Raw genomic sequence first — 21,804 nt, 5'->3', positions numbered from 1 at the left:
TAAAAAGAAACAAGGTTAAAAACAATCCCACAATAAAACACTCGATACTAACAAAAACTTGTCCACCAAATATATCTAGTAACTGTACACGACGATCAAGCTAAACAGTAAGATAAAATACTGCCTATCCAAGTTAATAATTTAAAAAAAGTCAAATAAATGAATTAATTTATGTAAGAATACTGGTCAAGTAAAATAACACTACATAAATGGCGCCAATTTTTATTGTCAATTAGAGAAACATTTAAATTAGGTGCATAATGTGTTTTAACGAATAACATAGACATTATTTACACATTCGAGTTCAAAATCCTCTAATACACTAGTAATCCAAGTGATAAAATTAAATTCGATTTCGCCCGAAACAAGTTTAAAGATAGATTTAAACATATTTTTTCAAAATTCTGTCAAAAGCCATAAAGTTGACAATAAATTTTTTTATATATATTTTTTAACTTCTCTTTAAAACTTAATGTATACAAAAATTTGAATTTTCTACAAACAAAAAAATTGCTATAATTTGTTAATTTTGACAGTTATAAATTGTCAACACAAAATATACACACACAAACTGTATATAAAACAACAAAAACAAATATTATAATACTAATAAAAACAAATAAGAGGCCTATAGGTGAGTGATCTTGATTAGATTATAATAAACCACTAAAGATGACATTAAATGTTGATGATGTTTTAAGCTTTGAATATCATTGATTTAAACCACATGGACGACAGAGAGACAACGTTCTTCGTATAGGAAAATGGCCTTTAGTTCATAATGTTATTATTATTATTATTATAATTTAATTTTTTGTTACCATGTTGATTTTTATTCTTCAACATTTTAATGTAAATATTTCCAAGATTTTAAGATTAATGACGATTTGGGTTACGATATTGGGTGTGTATGAGTGGTTGACATTAATCAACAGGTGATGATTGGAAAGTCATTAATACTTATTTTACGATTACATTTATCTTGGGATTTATACAATAAAAAATTTAAATAGAAATACATATAAACCTATAGTTAGTTACAGTTGCCCATACAAATAAAAACTTTTTAATCTTTTAAAAAAAGACCACCCAAGTTTTATTTTAATTATAAACAAATATTCTAACAAAGAAATATAAAACAATTGCCGGCCTGCATTCTTTCATTATACCCTACACCACTATAGTGGGGAGGGTATTATACGTTTGTGCTGATGTTTGTAACATACAAATATTGGTCCAATACCCACGGTATACCCAAGTATACCGATCGATTCAGAATCATTTTTTGAGTCGATTAAGACATGTCCGTCCGTCCGTCTGTCCGGCTGGCTGGCTGGCTGTCCATGTAAACCTTGTGCGCAAGATACAGGCCGCAATTTTCAAGATAATTTGATGAAATTTGGACCAAGCATGTTTTTTGGCACAAGGACGAAGCCTATTGAAAATGGTTGAAATCGGTCCATTATTTCACCTAGCCCCCATACAACCGTACCTCCCGATTTGAACTTTTTATGCTATAATTACGTCAAATATTCTGCTATCTCTCTAAAAATTGGCACAAATAAGTTTTATAAGTATAAATGATACTGCAGATTTTCGTAAGGATCGGCCTATATTTGACCCTAGCCCCCATACAAACCCCCCTTCAAAAAATGACTTAAACGTCTAAAATTGACTTGTAACCATTTGTATCGCAATGAAACTCAACAAAACTAACTGTTATTTAGAAATATATCCTTTTCCCAAATTTACCGAGGATCGGCCCATATTTGACCTATATAAAGCCTGATTTAGAAATTTTAGTTTTTTATCAATAAATGGCTTAAATATTTTGGAATTATGGTAATATTCAACATAAAAGTTTCTTTACAAAAAATAAAAATTTTATAAAAGTAAAAATTGTAAAAATATACTCATGGTGTAGGGTATCATATGGTCGGCCATGCCCGACTATACTTTCCTACTTGTTTTTAAATTAATTTTTACCAAAATTCATAAATTTATTTGTTTTTTAACACCAATTTGTTTCATATGTCCAAATTTGCCTACAAAGTGATAAAGAGTCTATACATTTTTATTTCACTAAGATTTTTATCCAGCTCGTTTGATAGTCTTTAACATGAATTGGACATTATCATGCAAATTTATTCGTCTCAACGTGTTGATATTTTTATGATCAGCTTAAAAATATTTTTATAAAACACTCAAATTGGTATATATTCTTAAAATTTGATGCAAATATTTATAAACTTTAAGATTAGATTTAGATTTTTTTATAGAAACTTACAAGGCTATTTTTAATGATAATTTGAAATTCAAGTTCAATGTTAAATTGATTTATATTCTTTTTTAAGATTTGTTTGGTGGCAAACAAATTTTATTTCATAAGAGCGGATTTAAAAGTAAATATGTAAATTCTAGAAGTCTACACCATATTAGGTTAATTGGTAAAACGGAACTTACATACATATTTGAGTAGTTTGTATTTGGCTTTTCTCTTCTTTGTTCCAAAATATTCACTCAAACGATACAAACAGATTCATTGTTAAAGTTAACAATGCTTTATTTGGCTTATCTTTCATGACTTATATTTAGTTTACATACAAATTTTAACTTTTGTTCTGATCTAAAAGCATTTCCAGTTCCTTAAACAAATAGTATCAGCATCAGTCTTTGCAAAATAATTTATTATAAATAAATAATGGTTTTGTATCACATGTTTGAAACTAGTAAGGGAAGTATTCAGGAAGTTGGATTAAACGTTTGTTTAAATTATAATAAAAATATGTTTGTGAATTCCTTTATAGATTCAAAAATTAATGCATCTCTTTTTAAATCTTAATAGTCAATAAACTATAATTATATTTAGACATTTAAACATTTTAAATTTTTTCTTTTTCACGTTTTCAAGGTAAAAATCTAAATTTATTTTAAGACAATTCTTCGAATAAAATTAATTCTAAAATAAGGAATTGATCATAAAATTTTAATTTGTAGGAAATTAAATTAATTTGTTTTTATTTTCACATTATTTTTGAAAGGAAGAACATACATATTTCTAACCATAAATATATTTTGAGATGATATCGACTGTACTACCATACGTCGATATTAAAAGTGATCGGGGCACTTTTCATGATAGTACGGATATCAAAAGAATTTAAAAGAGTAATTTACTTTTAAAAATAAGTTATTATTGACATTTGTGTGTGTGTGTTTTTTTTTAAATACTAAAAATTTAATACAAGTTCAAAATTTTGAAAAAAAAAAAAAAAAAAACAAATAGTTCTTAAGCTACCTACTTACTATGAGAGAAGTCGTTAGATTTTTATTTCATACTACCAAAACAAAATAAAATAATGATTGGTATGATTATCAAAAAAATTAAATTAAAAATATAAATTGTTTTTACACTATTAGATTTGAAATAAAATAAAACTTTAATTTGGAAAAATTCAATGAAAGAACGTAAATTTTCATTTTGTTTTTATTTTAAATTTATTTTTATATTTTTAATTTTATTTAAAAAGTTTGACATGTCGTTTTACTGAATATTATAGTGTGTAGTCAGCTTTAGGATTCATAGATTATTTTAAAAGTATAACTTTTTCCAAATTTCGATTATTAGAAAATAATATTGTATTGCCTTAAAGTATATTATTACTGTCACATTAACATAATTCGGGCTACAAGAACAGGGTTTAACTGCATTCGACATATGTTAGAAATTTTTATTTAATTATCACGATCCAAAAATTGCTTTGAAAACTTAAAACATTTTTCGAAAATCACTTCCAATTTTTGAATATTTGACACCACATTTGTCTTTTTTGTCATTTGTCAAAGTAAAAAAGTAAGAAAACATTTAAAGGCTTAAAAAAATATTTATTCTATGAAATTCGTATAAGTTCGTTTTCTAAGTCCTTTGTTTTAAACATACTTACATACAACAAAAATATTGTTATTTTTAAACCATTTTTTTTAAATCATCAAAAAAAAGTTTGTTTTCTAAGTCTTTTGTTTTTAAAGTACATACATATTAGGATAAACAAAAATATTGCTACTTTTTAACCATATTTTAACATCGATATCTTTAAAATCATCATCATCATTGATTAATTTAGAATGATTTTGAAATTTTGAAGGTTATTATGGGAAATTTTGAGATTATTAACCTAATTAAAATTAATCATTATTAATCAGCCAAAAAGGTATTATAAAAAAAACTTAAAACAATATTGCACAATAGTTTTATTTGATTTTTTCAATAGACAAAAACCATTTAATGGCGTGGGTGACGCCAAAATATCATAATTTTTTTAGAGATATCTAAGGTTATCGTTATTCGATTTATCATTAAAATCATCAAACCTTGTATTATTATTTTATGATATTATAACAAAGGATATGCAGAGCGCATAGAAAAGTTTAGGAAACTCATTTGAATTTTAAAATGTGATTTTTTTAATTCCATTATTAATATTTCTCCTAAATAATATCTTAACGATTATTCGAATAAATCATAACCGATTAAATACAACATTTGACAGCTAAACAAAAGTGTCACGCTGTGTTAATGAGCAATCATTTCAAAAAAATAATAACAAACAGACAAAAAATAAAAGAAATTTATTGCAAAAATAATAAAAAACCCAAAAATATACATATTCCGTTCCTGAGATTTACATTTTAATGCCGACCGACTGTCTGCGGAATTTTTTCTATTATTTTAAGCGACAAAGTTAAAAATCATCTAAAATTAATATGCAAAGATGGTTGATTATTGATTACAACGATAACATTAATAAATGTATAATATTTATGATTAAATGTATCTTATTGTCTTCTTTATTTATTGAACTTTTTAGTTAATCTTAAATAATACACTCTATTGTAATATTAAAAAATTATATTAACAAACAAAAATCACTTTTATTGAGTAGATGCTAAGTGTAGTTGTTTTTGCTGCCGATTTGAAAATTACTCAATTTGATACACCAAAGAAGGTAGTAAAAAAAACTACTCAAAACTGTCAACTAAATATTAATAAAAACTTTAATTTGAAAAACTATAATAAGATTTGAGACCAATCTAGATTTGCATTATAATAAGTTTAGAGATATCTAAATTATTTCGCATATAAACAAATAAATACAAAATAAGTTTAGATCAAAACATACAGTATAGAACAAACAACTCAAGAATACATATCCAAAGAACACAGTCATAGACAATACATCGTCAAAAAGGATTTAGTAATTAAATAAAAAATATTACAAAATGCGTTGTTTAGTTTTTATTGCTTTAAGCTTGGTGGCTTTAACTTCAGCTGCTCCTCAATTCGGTTATGGATACGAAGCACAACAAACAGCTCCTCTCGGAGCAGGGCATCATGGTGGTGATAAATATTTGCCACCAGCCTCCACAACCCCAGCCCCTGTAGTACGCAAACAATTCTACTTAGTTTCAGCCCCAGAAGATGATGACAGCCAACCTAAACACAAGCATTTAGTTTTAGGAAAACCACAAAAGAACTACCGTGTGGTCTTCATTAAGGCTCCTAACTCTGGCGCTGGCAATGTTAAATATTCTGCCGAATATGCTCCTCAAGAAGAAAAGACTGTTATCTATGTATTGAGCAAAAAAGATAACGATTTGGATGCTAGCGACATTGCTACTCCAGCTCCTACTCAACCCAGCAAACCTGAGGTATTCTTCATCAAATACAAAACTCCCGAAGAAGCTGAAGCTGCTCAAAAGGAAATCCAAAGTAAGTAAAATAAGAGAAGCACTGCTTAAAACTTTTAATTATTTCCCTAATTTCTGTTTGTGTTTATTTTTAATATTTGCAGATGAATACGCCAAATTGGAAGGCACCAATGAATTTTCTGATGAAGGCACTGCTCCTCTTACCTCTGTTGTTGGCGCTTTGGATGGTCTTACTCCAGAAGGTTCTTACAACTATCAACAAATCGCCCCTGCACCAAATTCTCAAGAAAAGTCTGCCATCAGCCAATATTTGCCCCCTATTAGCAAATAGGATGTTTATTTAAGTAATATTGTAGCGACTTTTTAATTACACTTGTTGATTATTATTTAAGAATTGAATTTCGTAATTGTAGAATTTTAGTATTTGTTGTTGTTTATTTTTAAATAAAAATTAGTTTTGAACGAAATTAAATATTAACAATTTTAATGTGTGTGAAAGAGAAATATGTACTCGAAGAGAGCTCTAAGCTATATCAGCCTTTCGGAGTTCTGAAGCACAGAGGAGGAAATTGAAATTGAAAGGAAATCACATTGAGTCAATCCGCTGATACGAGATCTCGCCCGATTACATTTATCTTATGGCACAAGAACCTATATTTTCTTCTCTCAACAAAATCGTTTAAGACCGGACATTTTTAATGTCGAAATAAAAGGGATATAACGAGAGCAGGGTAAGTATATATTTTGTTTTAAATCGGTCTTTAAATTACTCTACCAAGCATATAAGGTGCCATTACTAGCTTAGAAGTACCATTACTTGCTTAGAAATACTAGTATGGCAATAAAATTTTATATAAATTTTTTTTTAACAAAAATTCGAACATAAATTTGTTAAGACCAGTCCATAAATAAAACTCCACCCATATAAGGTTTTACCTAGAAAATGCTTTTTAATTGGTTAAACATACAAGTAAAATTATCGGTCCATAATTGTGCATATACATCATAAGCCCTGCTATTTTCAATTATTTATGTTTTATTAAAAATACACCAATCAAACGATTGATCGTGAGCACTGCTCACGATCCTAGGAATATACAATGTATATTATATATATAGCAGTCATATGGTGAGAATCTTCACATACGATGTTATACTGAAACAAAGTTAACATAATATTTTAAAAATACTATAAACATCTATGTATATGGACTCAGCGGTGTCATTGGTTTAAAACAAAACGGACTGATTTAAATTCAAATTTAATTTCTTTGACAGTTTTGAAAAATAATATAATGCCAATTTAATTTAATATTGATTAATAGCCCATAGCCTTGGTGCTGCAGAAAACTGCTCATCTAATAATCAGCACTAATGAAAACATTATTAACAAATGTCATAAGATTGTTAACAAAAAAATAAATTAACTACAACTTGTTAACTACCAACAAGTATTCGTTTGTTTTGAATATGTGTTTTATTTTCATTTCTTAATTTAAACGTATGTATCTTGTATATTACACCATAAAATCAACGATTTAAACAAATGTTTTGACAACTCGAAAGACATAAATTAATGACTTCAAAACTAAAACAATGCAAATATAAAACAACAACAAATTTCAAATACACCTACGCAAAATTTGAAATCTCACGAAAAAGAAAAAACACAAATCAAATCATAAAATAACAAAAGAAGATATTAAAACTTTTCAATTGTTGTGGTTTGAAAAGAATTTGCATAAAAACAAAAATAGTTTGAAAAAATCATTTTTAAATACATTCAGTTTTTATATCTTTGAATTTTTATTATGATATTATTAGAGGTAAAAAAGTCGGAAATGTTTTTATTAACTTTTATAGACCTCCTCGACAATAGGAGGCATCGATAACGACAATCATTATGTGTATGACGCATCAGCTTTGAATTTTTTAAAATGTATTGGAAAAAAACGCATTTTATACATTTTTACAAAAAAAGTTGTTATTGATTAGTACCGGTTTAAAATAACATATGTGGCCTCCGGTATTTAAGTGGTTAGTGTTCTTATCTCTTAGACCGGAGATACATATGTGAGGGACTGGTAAGGAAGCACACATAAGGCCCAATGGAAACTTACATATATTTCATCGGATTTGATTTTTAATAAAAACATTCATCCAATCTAATAAATTTAAAATTTTAATTGTATAGCAACAGATAAATGTTGCATGAATTGATTATTCTATATATAAAGACTTATTTTTGGCACTTGTAATAACAACAAAACAATTTGGTAATCTTATTATTATATTAACAACAATTTATGCAATAATAAGGAAGTTATTTTATTTATAACTTAAACATAAAAATAATTGTTTTCGAAGGTGTTGAAAACAAAATGATAAATTTTATATTCAAAGACAAAGAAATATAAAAGAAATTAGCATTTTTCAACTCTAGTTGATATTATTTCAAAATCATATAATTTATGATCTGTTAACAAATTATTCGAACACTGTTTTTGTATTATTTAATAAGATAATTTTATCCAAAATTTAAAACAAGTTTTTTTCATATTTCTTCCGAAACAAATAAAATGCACTATTTGGTTGAACTAAATTAACTTATTTGAATCATTTAAGTTCTAACTAGGTAGGTAGTTAGGTAGGTGAATTTCAAATTCCATGTTTAAAAAGATCAAAATAAAACTCATCTGCAAATTATTGGAATAAATCAACACTGAATGGAGTTTTGCAAACTAAAAATTTCAATTAAATTTAAATAACAAAATGCTGAATAAAATAATAATTAACATTTTGAAAAACATCTTTAACTTTACCGCCCATTGGGTTTTCACACTTTAAATACGCATTTGCATCAATTATAAAAATTATAATTTTTTGTTGTTTTCATTGTCTAATTTGCCTGCCAAACAAACAGTCTGCGTCAGCTTCATAATTGTTTCACTCCCCATAAATATTTTACTTTGTTAAACTGCTGCTATATTTAACTTAAACTAAACTTAAACAAAAATAAAAATCATACATATTTAAAAAATTAATAAAAAATAAAATAAAAGCTAGTCTGTTCGGTGAATCAAAATAAATAAAAATGGATGTTTCTTATTGAAATGCATAAAATTGTTTATTGAATATTAAAACATTTTTAAAAGCCGACAAAGTATAATTAGTAATAAAACAATAAAATGAATGTCAAAATGCTAATCAATTTGCAAATGAGAAAACATAAATATTTTCAATGAATTTTAACAATGCAAATATAACAGATATCTTAAATATCTCGTATCATCGTCTCTCTCCTTCTCTTTGAATGCAAAGTTTCAGCTTCTGTAACATTTCTTCTCTAGAGTCTTTTTCTTTTGCTGATACTGCAGAAGGTTGTTTTCTGCATATTTTGGATTCAAATTTTGTATTAAATCCTCTTTATTTATTGTAAATAAATACAGTTGAAATCTCATGAATTATTATGAATTTATGATTACACCAAGATCATACACCTTGCACGCAAACACACACTCATAAAAACATACCATCATATGAATAAGTATATATACAAAAAAGCCGATATTCTGGAATTTCCCCTCTTTTTTTCAAAACGTATTTTAACTGAAATTGATCCAAGGTACAACTGTCTCATAAATCAAAGAGATTTAAATACAAAAAAACCGGTAAACACCGCCATCTACCAATAACAGTACTACCGTCATCGCTGCTAACCACCAATCTTAGCTAAACTCTAAAACCGAAAACCATATACATTTAATCATATTCGTAACTAAAAAAGAACCATAATAACAACAATAAAAATAAAATTAAAAAATGCCATAATACTCGTAAAATTTAAAATCAATAACAATTATTTTCAAATAAATAAATTTCATTTAAGTTGTTACAAGACAAGAGAAGGAAAATATTTCAAGTTCAAATTTTTGTTTATCAAAATAAGGAATTTGCATTAATTTCTCATAAATTATGGATTTTTCAAATACATTTAAAACCGCACGCACTCACACAAATATTAGAGAAAAAAAACAATCTAATAGATACCCAAAAAATACTCAATTAACAATCAATAGAGTAGGAAATCACTCAAATGTTTATTTATCTTGTTGATCTTCTTTCTTAACTTGAGTAGTTTCTATGTTAAAGCACTAAATTAAACTTTATGTTTTTAAATGTTGTTGTTTTTATATTTCATTACTCTATTGATATCGATTTTTGAGTAGTTGTTATAGTTTCTAATACTGCTCTATCTATTGACATTATCAGTTCAATCATTTTAGACAATTTTAAATGAATTTAGTTTAATTTGAAATTCGCTAAGATGTCAAGTTGTATTCTTTGATTAATAATAAAACTGTGTAAATAAAGTTTGTTTTAATGTAAGGAATAAATATGGTTAGATCAAATTTATAAGAGTATGATAGTAAAGTAAAATAATACAATAGTTATATTTAGCGTTATTATTGTACTATATTTATATGCTTAAGTTTTTACAAAGTTTTTTAACAAGTTTAACAATGATAAATATTTTCATGGCTTAATCGTCATGGAATTTAATCAGGATCTAGAATATCCGTACATATCTTAATGGGTCAACGACCAATACTTGAAAGTGTTAAAAAACGGAGTGACAAAACCAATTACCCTCCATATTTGATGGTTGCTATAAAAATTTTAGTACAATTATTTTCAATTTAAAAAAATAAAATTATTTTCGCTTCTTCGGAAGTCATTAAATATTACATCCACAAAAGCCAAAAAATTACTTAGTAATACTTTAGATGTTAAATTTTTTGCTGGGTGCTGCTGCTTTGGCAAAAGAGACGTAATTGCCAATTGATTAGGATTGTCGAGATAATGTCACCTGACAATCTACGGAATGAGAAGCAACTTCCGAGATACTATAGATGGCATCATTACCGGAGAGAGAATACAGACATACATATATATCATTTGGATATATGAGTCTTTAAACCAACATTCTCCCCTGTTTTTTTTAACACAGCCATTATGTAGATCCCGAAACAACCTCAATCAGCAGACCAGTCAGGACAAAGTCCTTTTCGCTACACGTAATGGCTCTCTCGTTCGATTGTCGATGAGGAAAGGCCGAGGATACATTTGACCATCATAGATCCAGCAGACTAGATGTTTTAGGAGCATATCTATACCCCGGGAGTATAATATACCAATATGGAATCTATCTTCAAGGAAACATGATTCATTTTAAAAAAAATTACTGTTTAATTTTAGCTGTATACACACTTGGGTCCACCATATTGATCCCTTTAAGATAGGCAATATACAACAACACAAATTTCAATATAATTTAAAAGGATTTTAAAAATCCTTCAAATTTTAAATGTTAACTACAATTTTAAATTTAAAAAATAAAAACTCCGTCTTGATATCGTGTTTCTTCTTTTCTGTTATAAAAACTGACGACAGAACAAAATTTTAATATTTAAATAACAAATCAATATGATTGAGGAGTTGTCATTTGAGCTAAATTTAGTTTGAAAGCAATTTAAAGAAACACCTGTTTGCGGTTCAAACAAGTAACAAGAAATAATATATCTTTAATAAAAAGAACGCATAATCACGTTTTGATCAAACATTATTATAACTTAGTGTTTTCTTTGACACAACTCAAACATGTTTGAATATACATATCTCTATTGAAAAAAGAATCAATATTTAATGAAGACAATAATACAATTTCATATATAACTTTAAACTTAAAAACTATAGGTTGATAACTTTAATCACTTTAGATTATAATTAATTTTTTATGCTATTAAATACATTTAACTTAAACGTGTTTATTTAAATGCAAATATTAAATTAATGAGTTTTAAAAAAGTAGCTGGGAAATATTTTATGAATTTGTACAATTAATCAAATGGTTTTGATCACATCCTTGAAGAGATTAATAATAACAGTGAGTAACAAAAATAATTCATAACTGGTAGATAAGAATTAGCAAATTATATGGTATGATAAAATTCTAAAATTTAATATACGATACCTAGAAAAGTATTTACATTATCATATTTAGAATGGATAGAAAAACATTTCTGTATTTTTTACGAATAGAAGCGAGTTTTAGGAATCAAATGTACTTGTTTTCTTACTAATTTTTTAAGAATTAATTTTAGCAAATTATCTTCTGAATAATCGATTATTTCAACATTTATTTTATTATGGATAGATCTAATACTAAATTACATACTATCAAAAACTAGCTAACTCAAATCAGAAATCAATTATAATGAAATAAAGTATATTCAAAGAACGCTACAAATAATATAAAAAGTTTTGTATACCAATATTTTAGTATACAATTTGAAAAATGTTTTTTTTTTGTATAAAACATATTTAAGGAAGTACCATACAAATTAATATCTATCGTTTAATTTTTTGTTTCAAACAAAATAAATAAAAATTTAGATGTCTACGAATAGATAAACACAATTTTAGAGTGATGAATTGAGTACCATTTGCGCCACAATGTCGAATTTGCATTTTTTGCAATCAATTTTGCATGCATTGATTATATGCAAATTTAACTGTGGCTACGGTTACAAACAGTAGATGATAATTAATAACATAAGGCAAATAAAACAATACAAAAAAAATATCGAAAATGAAATATGAACTTTTGAAATGATGATGTACGAGTGACACAGTGCGCTATTCAGAGATTGAATAAGTAATTCAGTTTTAACAAAGTAAAAAGTGAATATTGGAAAAAAAATCGCGTTTAGGATTATAAAACAAATTAATTTTGAAACATACATTTCTTAGCTTCCTTTCGATGTATGTTATGTTACCACATAACTTTGTGGGTCATTTTATCTTGTGATCCACATCTAGTATTTTATCAAAATATTTATTTTTTTTTCAAACATAAACAAGTGTCAAAATACTCAGGAAAAACATTAAGTTTTAAAATTAGTATATATATAAAACATAATAAAATTCACAAAGATTAAAAATGCAAACAAACACGAAACAATAATCACAACAGAAATGACAAATATCAATTAAAAACAACTGGTATTCCAAATCAAATCCCATACGAAAGTTCAACATGTCTGTGATCTTCAATCAAGACATGTATTAGTAGTGTCAAAAGCAATGACTTACTGAGGAAATTAATTGATCAATTAAAGAAACAAAAAATAAAACAGTACAAGAAGAAATAAAAAAATTATATAGAAAAAGGTGATTGATACACCCAAAAAAAATGGTATACAATGCTTTTGGCACTATTATCTTGTTATTTTGTTAAGTTTTCGGAAGATGTTTTTGTATAAAAATGTTGATGATTTGACTAATAGCCATCAGTTTTAAGTTAACTGCACAAATCTACAATTGAGAAGATTATTCGACATCAATAGTTCATTAAGATGCGCGTATTTCTGGTAAAGGATTTGGATATTATTCTAAACGATTTTGGAATTATTATAATGTTTAATTATTTTTCTATAATTTTAGACTTTGTGCTCAATGGCTGCTTTAGCTTTGGCTAAGCCACAATACAATTACGGTAGTGGTATTTCTGGCAGCTTTGGAAGCTCTGGTAGCTCTGGAAATATTGGAGGTCTCAGTGGTCTTAGTTTTGGAGGATTGGGCAGTAGTTCTGGAGCTTTATTTGGGGGTGCTGCTGGAAAATTCCAAGGAGGCAGTGTTGGTGGATTCTCTTCTGGAGCTATTGGTGGTGGTTCATCATTTGGTTCTGGTTCTATTAGTGGTGGTTCATCATTTGGTTCTGGTTCTATTGGTGGTGGTTCATCATTCGGTTCTGGTTCCTTAGGCGGTGGATCATCATTCGGCGGTTTCCAATCAAGCTCATCATCAAATTACAATCAACATCACTCAGCCCAATTCGAAGCACCTTTCGTACATAAACAATTCATTACTGTTGCTGCACCCGAAGATAACGAAAATTTGGAACGCACCAAACATTTAGTTATTGGTCGTCCTCAAAAGAATTATCGCGTCGTTTTCATTAAAGCTCCATCATCTAGTAATGCTAATGTCAAATTGTCTGCCGAATATGCTCCCCAAGAAGAAAAGACCGTCATTTACGTTTTGTCCAAAAAGGATAGCTCTTTGGAAGTTGGCGATATTGCAACACCTGCTCCATCTGTACCCAGCAAACCAGAAGTATTCTTCATTAAATACAAGACCGAAGAAGAAGCTCAACATGCCCAAAAACAAATTCAAGGTAATTTTATATAAATTCACTCTATATTTGAATTATTGTTTCTAACATCAATTTTAATTTGAAGCCGAATACGATAAAATCGAGGGCTCCTCTGAACATACTGATGCTGGCGTTGCTCCCCAACAGTCGGTTGTTGGTATTTTGGATGGATCTAATGGTGGTGCTTCAGGAGCCGGTACTGGTGCTGGATATGGCAATGCTGGTAATGCTATTGGTGTCGGTTCTGGAATTTCTAATTCATTTGTTGGCGGTTCTGCAGGTTCTATTGGACATAATGGAGCCAAATCTTCTGCTTATTTGCCTCCTGCTGGTCATTAATAGTTTTTATCGCATTTTTAAACACTCGAAAAGTATTAATTTGTATACAAGTAAATGTTATGTTTTATAAAAATTAAACGAATAAAACCATTTAAACGGAAGTTATGTTCAAAATTTAATTTGCTTAATATAAATGATAATAATAATAATAATAATAATAATAATAAATGAAGATTGTGTAACATTTTCTACAGCATACTATCGTGCTATAATTCCCACATTTAAAAAACTGTAATATGGATTTTTACCTAATATGAATAAAACTTACAAAATATTTTTATACAAAATAATTATCACTTACCCACAGAGTTTATAGCTTTCTTAAGTAACAAGTCTGATTGCGATTTATCTAGAGTATCGATTTCCCTACAAGATCGATATAGACTTGTAACCATTGATTCTACTGAATATGAAACTGATGACGTCGGCAACATTGATATAAAACGATTTAATTCATTTAATTCTAAATTTAAATAAATAATTTTACACATTAATCTGTTTATTTTATAAATAATAATTTTACCAAAAACTCACCTTGATATTCGTTGTAAGTCTTGTAATTCCACTCCCCTTTCTTAATTACATAATAATTATTTTCAGCAAATTCTTTGTCAAAATTGCCACAGGCCCATTGATATGTATCCTGACAAGATTCTTAGAAGTATTAGACCACAGCAAGATCTGTTGACTCGAATGAACACACTCCTTTTCTAAACATAACTCAGCCTTAAGATAAAATGGCACTTCTGGCCAAAACGCAATCATCATTATAATGATTATCAGCAGCACAGCACATAGACATGCTGTGGTTACATACATAATACGTCGTTTCCGAGATAACCTCATTAAGGCATCGAATGACATACGACCTGGAATTAAAAAGGCTACAATGGACACAGTATTCCACAAAAGAAAAAACAAAAACAAAGCGTGAATGAATGTGAATTAGTGCGTGTAACATTTAAAAAGTGAAAATGGAATGGTGGTGATTTAGCTAAGTACCAACCTCTAAAGCCATTCACCGAGCCGGGACCACCCGAAATCGGTGTTTCAGCTTGAATATCGTTATCATGCCGATCGTTTTGTGATTCTACATCTTTGGGAACGCCTAGATTTTGATCTATGTTTAATTTCAATTGATTTGCCGTTAATGGCGCTGTCTCACTGCCTTCTATTTGTTGTTTTGCATCATCCAACTTTAAATTTCGGTCATCAACTTCATCAATGGCACTAATGGTAGGTCGAAATTTCCCTTGATTCGAATTCATTTTGTATAAAATATTACTACTAACACATTAATGGTATTGTTTTCATAAAATATTGTACATATTTTCTTTAGAATAATTAGTTTCAAAGTTAAAACTGATCTGTAAATAAAAGAAAAATAAAACATATTGTATTTTGTAATTTAAAACATAATTTATAATGTTTAAATGCTTTACACCTTTAATAACCATTTATATGTGTAAATAAAATATAACAATGTTTCAGAAAATATTTAAGAACTATTACAAAATATTAAAAAATAAAATAAAATAAACAATATTTAAAAAGCAACACAAACTGCTAAGAGATAAATTTTATAATTAAGTGTAAAAAAAAACCAAAATATTTTATTAATAAAACATTTACTGCATAAAATTTTTAATTAACTGTTTAATAATATAATAAACGCATTACATATTAATAAAAATTTTGATTTTATAAAATTTCAAAACAATTAAAAAGTCATTAAGGTTTTATATTTTTAGCTTTTTTAATCATATTTACAGAGACATGTAAACAAAACCTTGACCTTGGTCTCTAAAATATCTACTTTTATTAATTCCATATCAAAAATACAAAAAATATATCGCCGTTCTTTTAGTTAGATAATAGTTTACAGAAAGTTCTTACAATAAACTAAATACTATCTATTACGAAATAAATTGTTAAAATAATCGTTAAGCAATTTGAAAGTCAAAATAATCTTATCTGCATATACTATAAATAAATATATTTGGAACAAAATATTACTAATATTGAATTTTTATTGATATTACAACAACATTTATATTGATCAAAGTTTTTTATTTTAATATAATTAAATTAAGATCAAAGCTTTAATTTTTTAGAATGTGAATTTGAATAAGTTTCCCAGAATATAACATACTCATACCAAAGGGTGCTACAAATATAAATAAATCAACCTTTTACCACAATTTTTGGTGAATTTTTTGGATGTTTCAGAACTGAGTCATGATCCTGTTAAATTTGATTGTTTCTCTTTAATAAAGCATTTATTATATATAAAAAATTCATGTCAACATTTGGGACACCCTTTATTCCGAACAAACAATAATGCAAAACTTCTTTTGTATATAAATTGGATACAATTGATGACAATTTGCCCGTATAGTTCAAGCTAATATATGTATAATGGCAATGAACCAAGAGAAAGAGAAGATCAGCATAAAATAGATCATCATGCAATTCATACAGTCGTCAACAAAAGTTATGCCATATACTTTTTAAATTTGTTTAAAAAAGTCAAAAAGAAGAAAAATAATTTTTTAAATTAAAAATGTTATTATTTCCAAAACGTTGAAAGGACGAAAATGCAAGCAATCAACCTTAATAAGTTTATCAGAAATGTTTTGGCATAAATAAATATATACATCTACATAAATATTATAAACTATAAAACATACTGTACAAATGACCAATGAGAGAACAACATTACTGTATCAGACAACATATATACTCATGTTTTTTGCATACAAACGAGTATAAAAAAAATAAGTAACGAAATAATTTAATTTATAATTTTATCATGACATAATAACTTTAAATTTATTTTAATTCAACTTAAGATAGTTATAAAATCAAAACTTTGTCTTTATGATTTATGATCTATGGCCAAAATTAAGTGAAACAATTGACAATGTATATGTCAAAAGAGAATCATGTTGTCAATATAAACTGTCAAAAAATTGAAATTTTAACAATTAAAAATAATAAAGAGTAAAATTTTTAAATTACCAAAAAATAGTTATACCTAACTTTTCATTTCAAATTTGATTTCAGCAAAATGAATTTATTTTGATAATGATAACGAGAAAACAAATAAACTATTTAGTGACTAAAAATTTAATTGAAATAAATATGAATGTATGAATGTAAGTAAGTATGTATTTGTTAGTATGTTTTCATATAATAGTAAGAACATTCATATTTGTACATACATACTTGTAATGTGATTATTTTAGAGAGTTTGAATCACTTAAAATTGAGAACGTTTTTATTTTTCAGTTTTCTTTGTATTTTTTTTAAGATAAGATAAAATAAAAAATTATTCCGAAATGTGAGTATCTTAGTTGGCATAATTATAATAGCAAGTTAAAATTTTAGTTCATGCTCTTTTGGCCAAGACTAAATTAAACAAATCTAAATTACTTACATACATACAAACATACATATGTATATATGTATGTCTAAATGTAATTTATAAGACATAGTCAATGTTTTTACAAATAAGAATGTAAATAAATTTAAAAAGCTTTTGCCTTTTAATTCTACTCGGATTATATATCAACAGAATGAGTCTTATAACCCAAATACAATGACATTAAATGCAATACTAAATATAGTTGGTTTCACAAGTTAAAGTATATACTTCAAAGATATACGCTCGTGTCATCATATGATTCTAAAGACATGGCATGAGACACAAACAGCCATATCAAATTGATCTAAATTACATTAAACTGACAGACAGAGAAACGTTTGCAAAATCTTTAGTTTTTTTTATAATTGTGTTTAATTCTAATTGAGAACTTAGAAAATGCACATACTCTTAACAAAAGATGATCTCTCAAGGTGTTAAATCATTTATAATAGAAATCACATGAATCGTTAGAAAATATACAAAATATAAAACCTCCCAGAATGATGTAGACTACAACACACATGGAGTATGAGAAGAATATCACGTTTCGCGACTAGTTATATGTACATACATCTCTAGACGTATATTATATTGTTTATCCTAAAAGCAGCTCACATATATCAATTTATTATTACACCCTACACCAATATTGCTTTAATATTAAGAATAACATTCGAATCAAAATCACTTTTTGATTTAACAATTAAATGGATTTATATATATTACTTTATTATACTCAAGTTAAATTCGACACAAATAAGTCCTGTAGCTTAACAATTCCTTTGTAGGATATCATATAGCCGGAAATGACTAACTTGATTATGTCAAAGAAAACCACTCATACCAAGGAAAAAATCAAAAGAATTGTTTTGGAGTAAAACGTTATGTTATGTTATATGTTATGTCATTTTATAATTTTTAAAATAATTTTTTTTACATTAAGCTTAAACTTTTAATTGAGTTAATACAAAACATAACTTTAAGTGTTGACGTTTATTAAATAAATAAAATGTTCTTGGTACTAATTACAATTCTGTTTTTATTATAATTACCCTCATAATATAAAAATGTGGTTTTATGTACATTTAATAACACATCTGTCACTAATTTCAGAGAAGACAATTATAAATTGTCACTCTTAAAACGCCATATATATGTATATGTAATTTACCTGTGATAATTAGTATATTTTTTTAGTATATATATTCGAACACATATTCTTAAATTTTGAAACAAAAATTGACCATTAAAATCTGTTGGTATCGATAATTTTTTTACTTGTAGGTGTCACTTTTACTAAACCAATATTTGTATTTTATTTATTTTTCAGTGACGACACATAAATGTTATTATTTTGATAATTGCTATATCACAAAGATAAAAATGAATGAATTATATTCAAGTAATACTCATACACTAAACCGACAGTGTATTATTTAATTCTTATTTATTAAGGACAGATGAAGATAAGAATTTTTGTAATGTCGAAATACATTTACTTGATTAAAAAAATAAAATAAAGCCTGAATTCTACACACAGTGTACCAGTAGTAAATGTGACAATATATTATTTTTCATTTCTTTTAAACATCAACTCAAAGGGAAGGAAGCTCGAGGTAGTTAACATGACCTATGCAAAACCATTTGACGCAACGTGGACAGAATTAAAAATATGGGTGAGGAATAATGGTCGGTAGAACCACAAAGATCGTATACGGTAACCCTAACGACAGCAGGACGATAAACCTCATCAAAATGTGCAAGTCTGAGGTTAGTAATGATGGTATGTATTGTAATCCAGCTATACAAAATTGAATGTGCAGATTCAGACGAATGTTGAGAATGTAGAGAGTAGTGATATAGCATCCCTCATAAACACGGATTTCTGAATATCGAACAATATACATTCAGTGAATGACGTATAAGGTTTTTGTTTTTACCAACAAATAATTTTCACAAAAAAGAGCGCACAATAGGAACTTATGGCCTAGGTGCATTTCTTCATATTTGATGTAGCTACATCCTCCTATAAACTAAACCCTAACCTAACCTAATCATTTATAGGGCTGTGTTGTTTTTGATCTATTTAATTCGAATTATTTTATAATTAGTTGAACTTTTAAATGATCAGACTCTAAAATTATATTGATTTACTCTCAAGAATAAGGAAACACCGGAACATGTATCATTTCATTTCTGAATGCTGCGAAGCTGTACTTAACATTACAAATACATGTAAACGTCGAAGAAAATATATGTATGTAATCCACGTGACAAGAAATTCACATAATGCAAACAACTAAGATCACCAACAAATGTTAGTAAGAGAACTCAATAAATCGTGATTGAGTGTAGAAGATATAAGAAGTTTAATATTTTTAATTAATTTTTATACCTTAAATTTGGTTTACTATTTTAAAAAACTAAAGAAGTTGTACAGAAAAATATAAATAAAAACAAAGCGCATGCACACAAACTTGCTGCACAAAAGAATTATAAAAATTGAAGGGATAAAACCTAAACAACCAGACTGTCTGTGAACTTTAAACAATAGGTAGGAAATATAACTCAAAAAATGCCTCAGACAAAAGCATTAAAAAACAACAAATATTGCAACCACTGTTACGCAGTCATAATAAAGACGATAGACAATTTTTTAAGATACACTCTAAAAACTTCACATAAATTGCTAGAAGTATATAGGTATGTAATTAAATAATAATTAATAAGCACTTAAAATGGGCAATAAAACTATGAATTAGTTCGTGTCGTTGTTCCGTTATAAACTTCATAATTAAGTAATTAACAAAATTACTTAACTACAGCATTTTAAGGTGCACAAGACAAGACCTAAAGCAAAATTAAATTGAAACAAACTAAGTAAATCCCACCTCTGAACAGGGCAATCTAAAAAACGGAACGAAACGAATTCGAAAGGTATGCGTAGGTGAGAAAATGTTGATGATGCTGATCGTTGAGTTTAATCTCAGCACAAAAATAAAAAAGTTTAACGATCTGATAGGTACATACATACATATGTATTGTATGGAATCAAGTAAAAGTTTGGATTACATTTATTAAATGCGGGTGTGTAACTTTTTCGTCTTCTCAAGCTCACACACGTATTCGTGCTCATTCTCTTACGCGTCCACGTCGATAATTAACTATGTGTATACATAAGACTGGCCCAAAAATATCAGTTTTAAAAGTTATCACCTGAAAAATATATTTAGTTGATGTATTGCAGTTTTAAAGCCAAAACTTCAAGATGTTTGCCAATATTTGGTAAATTTAATTTTGATCTTTTGTTATAAAAAGGTAACATTTTTGGCATTTTGGCCTGTGCATTATTTAGATATTTCGAAAGATTTCAAATTGCCAAACTATTGAGCTTAAATCGGCCGTATCATTTTGATTTTAATAAAACTAAGTTTAGACGATCTTTGTTGAGATACTAGAACATAATTATGAACTCAAAAACCCAACTGGTATGCTTAAAGGTAAGGGTGTAGGACCATTATTTTTGGCTATTACAAACATCAATACAAACGAATAATTCTCTTCCCATTATAGTGGTATGGGGTACAATTAAAAAACAAAATATTGTCTAAAACTATTTTAGTTTTGTTTCTGCAAGACACATTAAAAATCATAAAATCCTTCAAAAGGATTTTATAAGAGAGACATTTTGAGAAATATAAATATAATTTAACTATCTTATATTGGGGACCATCCTAATGTATATGTGTACATACATGCTACAAAGAAATCATGTGTATTGAATTAGAAGATAATTTTTGTCTCTTGCTTCATGCAACATACATATTGTTGTTATTGTTTTTTTGTATTCCTTTTTTTAAACGTGCCACAGCCTAAACCGGTAAAACAGCCATATTCTACTTTTATAAGTCGTCGTTGCATACACAGAATGCCTTTAAAAATGACTTGTTTCTTTTCATGGCAAAATTTATGAGTTGCAAGAAATATCGATAATGATTGAAATGAGTGTATGGGTGGATGAATAGACGGACTGTCGGTCATGTACGTACGTGTTTGAGTACAAACCCAGGCCAATCAATTGGTATTCAATGCAGGAATACATTTTAAATCA

The 21,804-nt window shown here is 27.3% G+C and overlaps 3 protein-coding genes across 4 annotated transcripts in view; 2 read left to right on the top strand and 1 right to left on the bottom strand.

Moving 5' to 3' along the window:
* The window catches only part of LOC111678967 (protein gone early), a 30,945-nt gene that overhangs the window by 7,522 nt on the left and 1,619 nt on the right, over positions 1-21,804 (bottom strand). The window contains 4 exon segments of the mRNA XM_023440438.2: positions 14,568-14,729; positions 14,801-14,917; positions 14,920-15,135; positions 15,273-15,633. Coding sequence (XP_023296206.2) covers positions 14,568-14,729; positions 14,801-14,917; positions 14,920-15,135; positions 15,273-15,534 — 757 coding nt within the window. The 5' untranslated portion in view covers positions 15,535-15,633.
* Positions 4,569-6,181, top strand: LOC111678969. The gene is made up of 2 exons (XM_023440440.2): positions 4,569-5,770; positions 5,853-6,181. The coding sequence occupies exons 1-2, from the start codon at positions 5,281-5,283 to the stop codon at positions 6,038-6,040; spliced, it is 678 nt and encodes a 225-aa protein (XP_023296208.1). The 5' UTR covers positions 4,569-5,280; the 3' UTR covers positions 6,041-6,181.
* LOC111678901 (keratin, type 1 cytoskeletal 11) lies at positions 10,010-14,503 on the top strand. Of its 2 annotated transcripts, none has more exons than XM_046946086.1 (3): positions 10,010-10,094; positions 13,216-13,948; positions 14,013-14,503. In XM_046946086.1, exons 2-3 carry the CDS (start codon positions 13,228-13,230, stop codon positions 14,264-14,266), a joined length of 975 nt encoding a protein of 324 aa, XP_046802042.1. In that variant the 5' UTR covers positions 10,010-10,094; positions 13,216-13,227; the 3' UTR covers positions 14,267-14,503. The 2 variants fall into 2 exon arrangements, with proteins under 2 accessions (XP_046802042.1, XP_023296112.2); XM_023440344.2 differs by lacking the exon at positions 10,010-10,094 and adding an exon at positions 12,702-13,142.

This window comes from Lucilia cuprina, chromosome 3, assembly GCF_022045245.1.
Source record: "Lucilia cuprina isolate Lc7/37 chromosome 3, ASM2204524v1, whole genome shotgun sequence".
In the NCBI taxonomy this organism is placed as follows: Eukaryota; Metazoa; Arthropoda; class Insecta; order Diptera; family Calliphoridae; genus Lucilia; species Lucilia cuprina.
The sequence above is the reverse complement of the archived record's forward strand: the minus strand, read 5'-3'. Positions and strand labels throughout refer to the sequence as shown.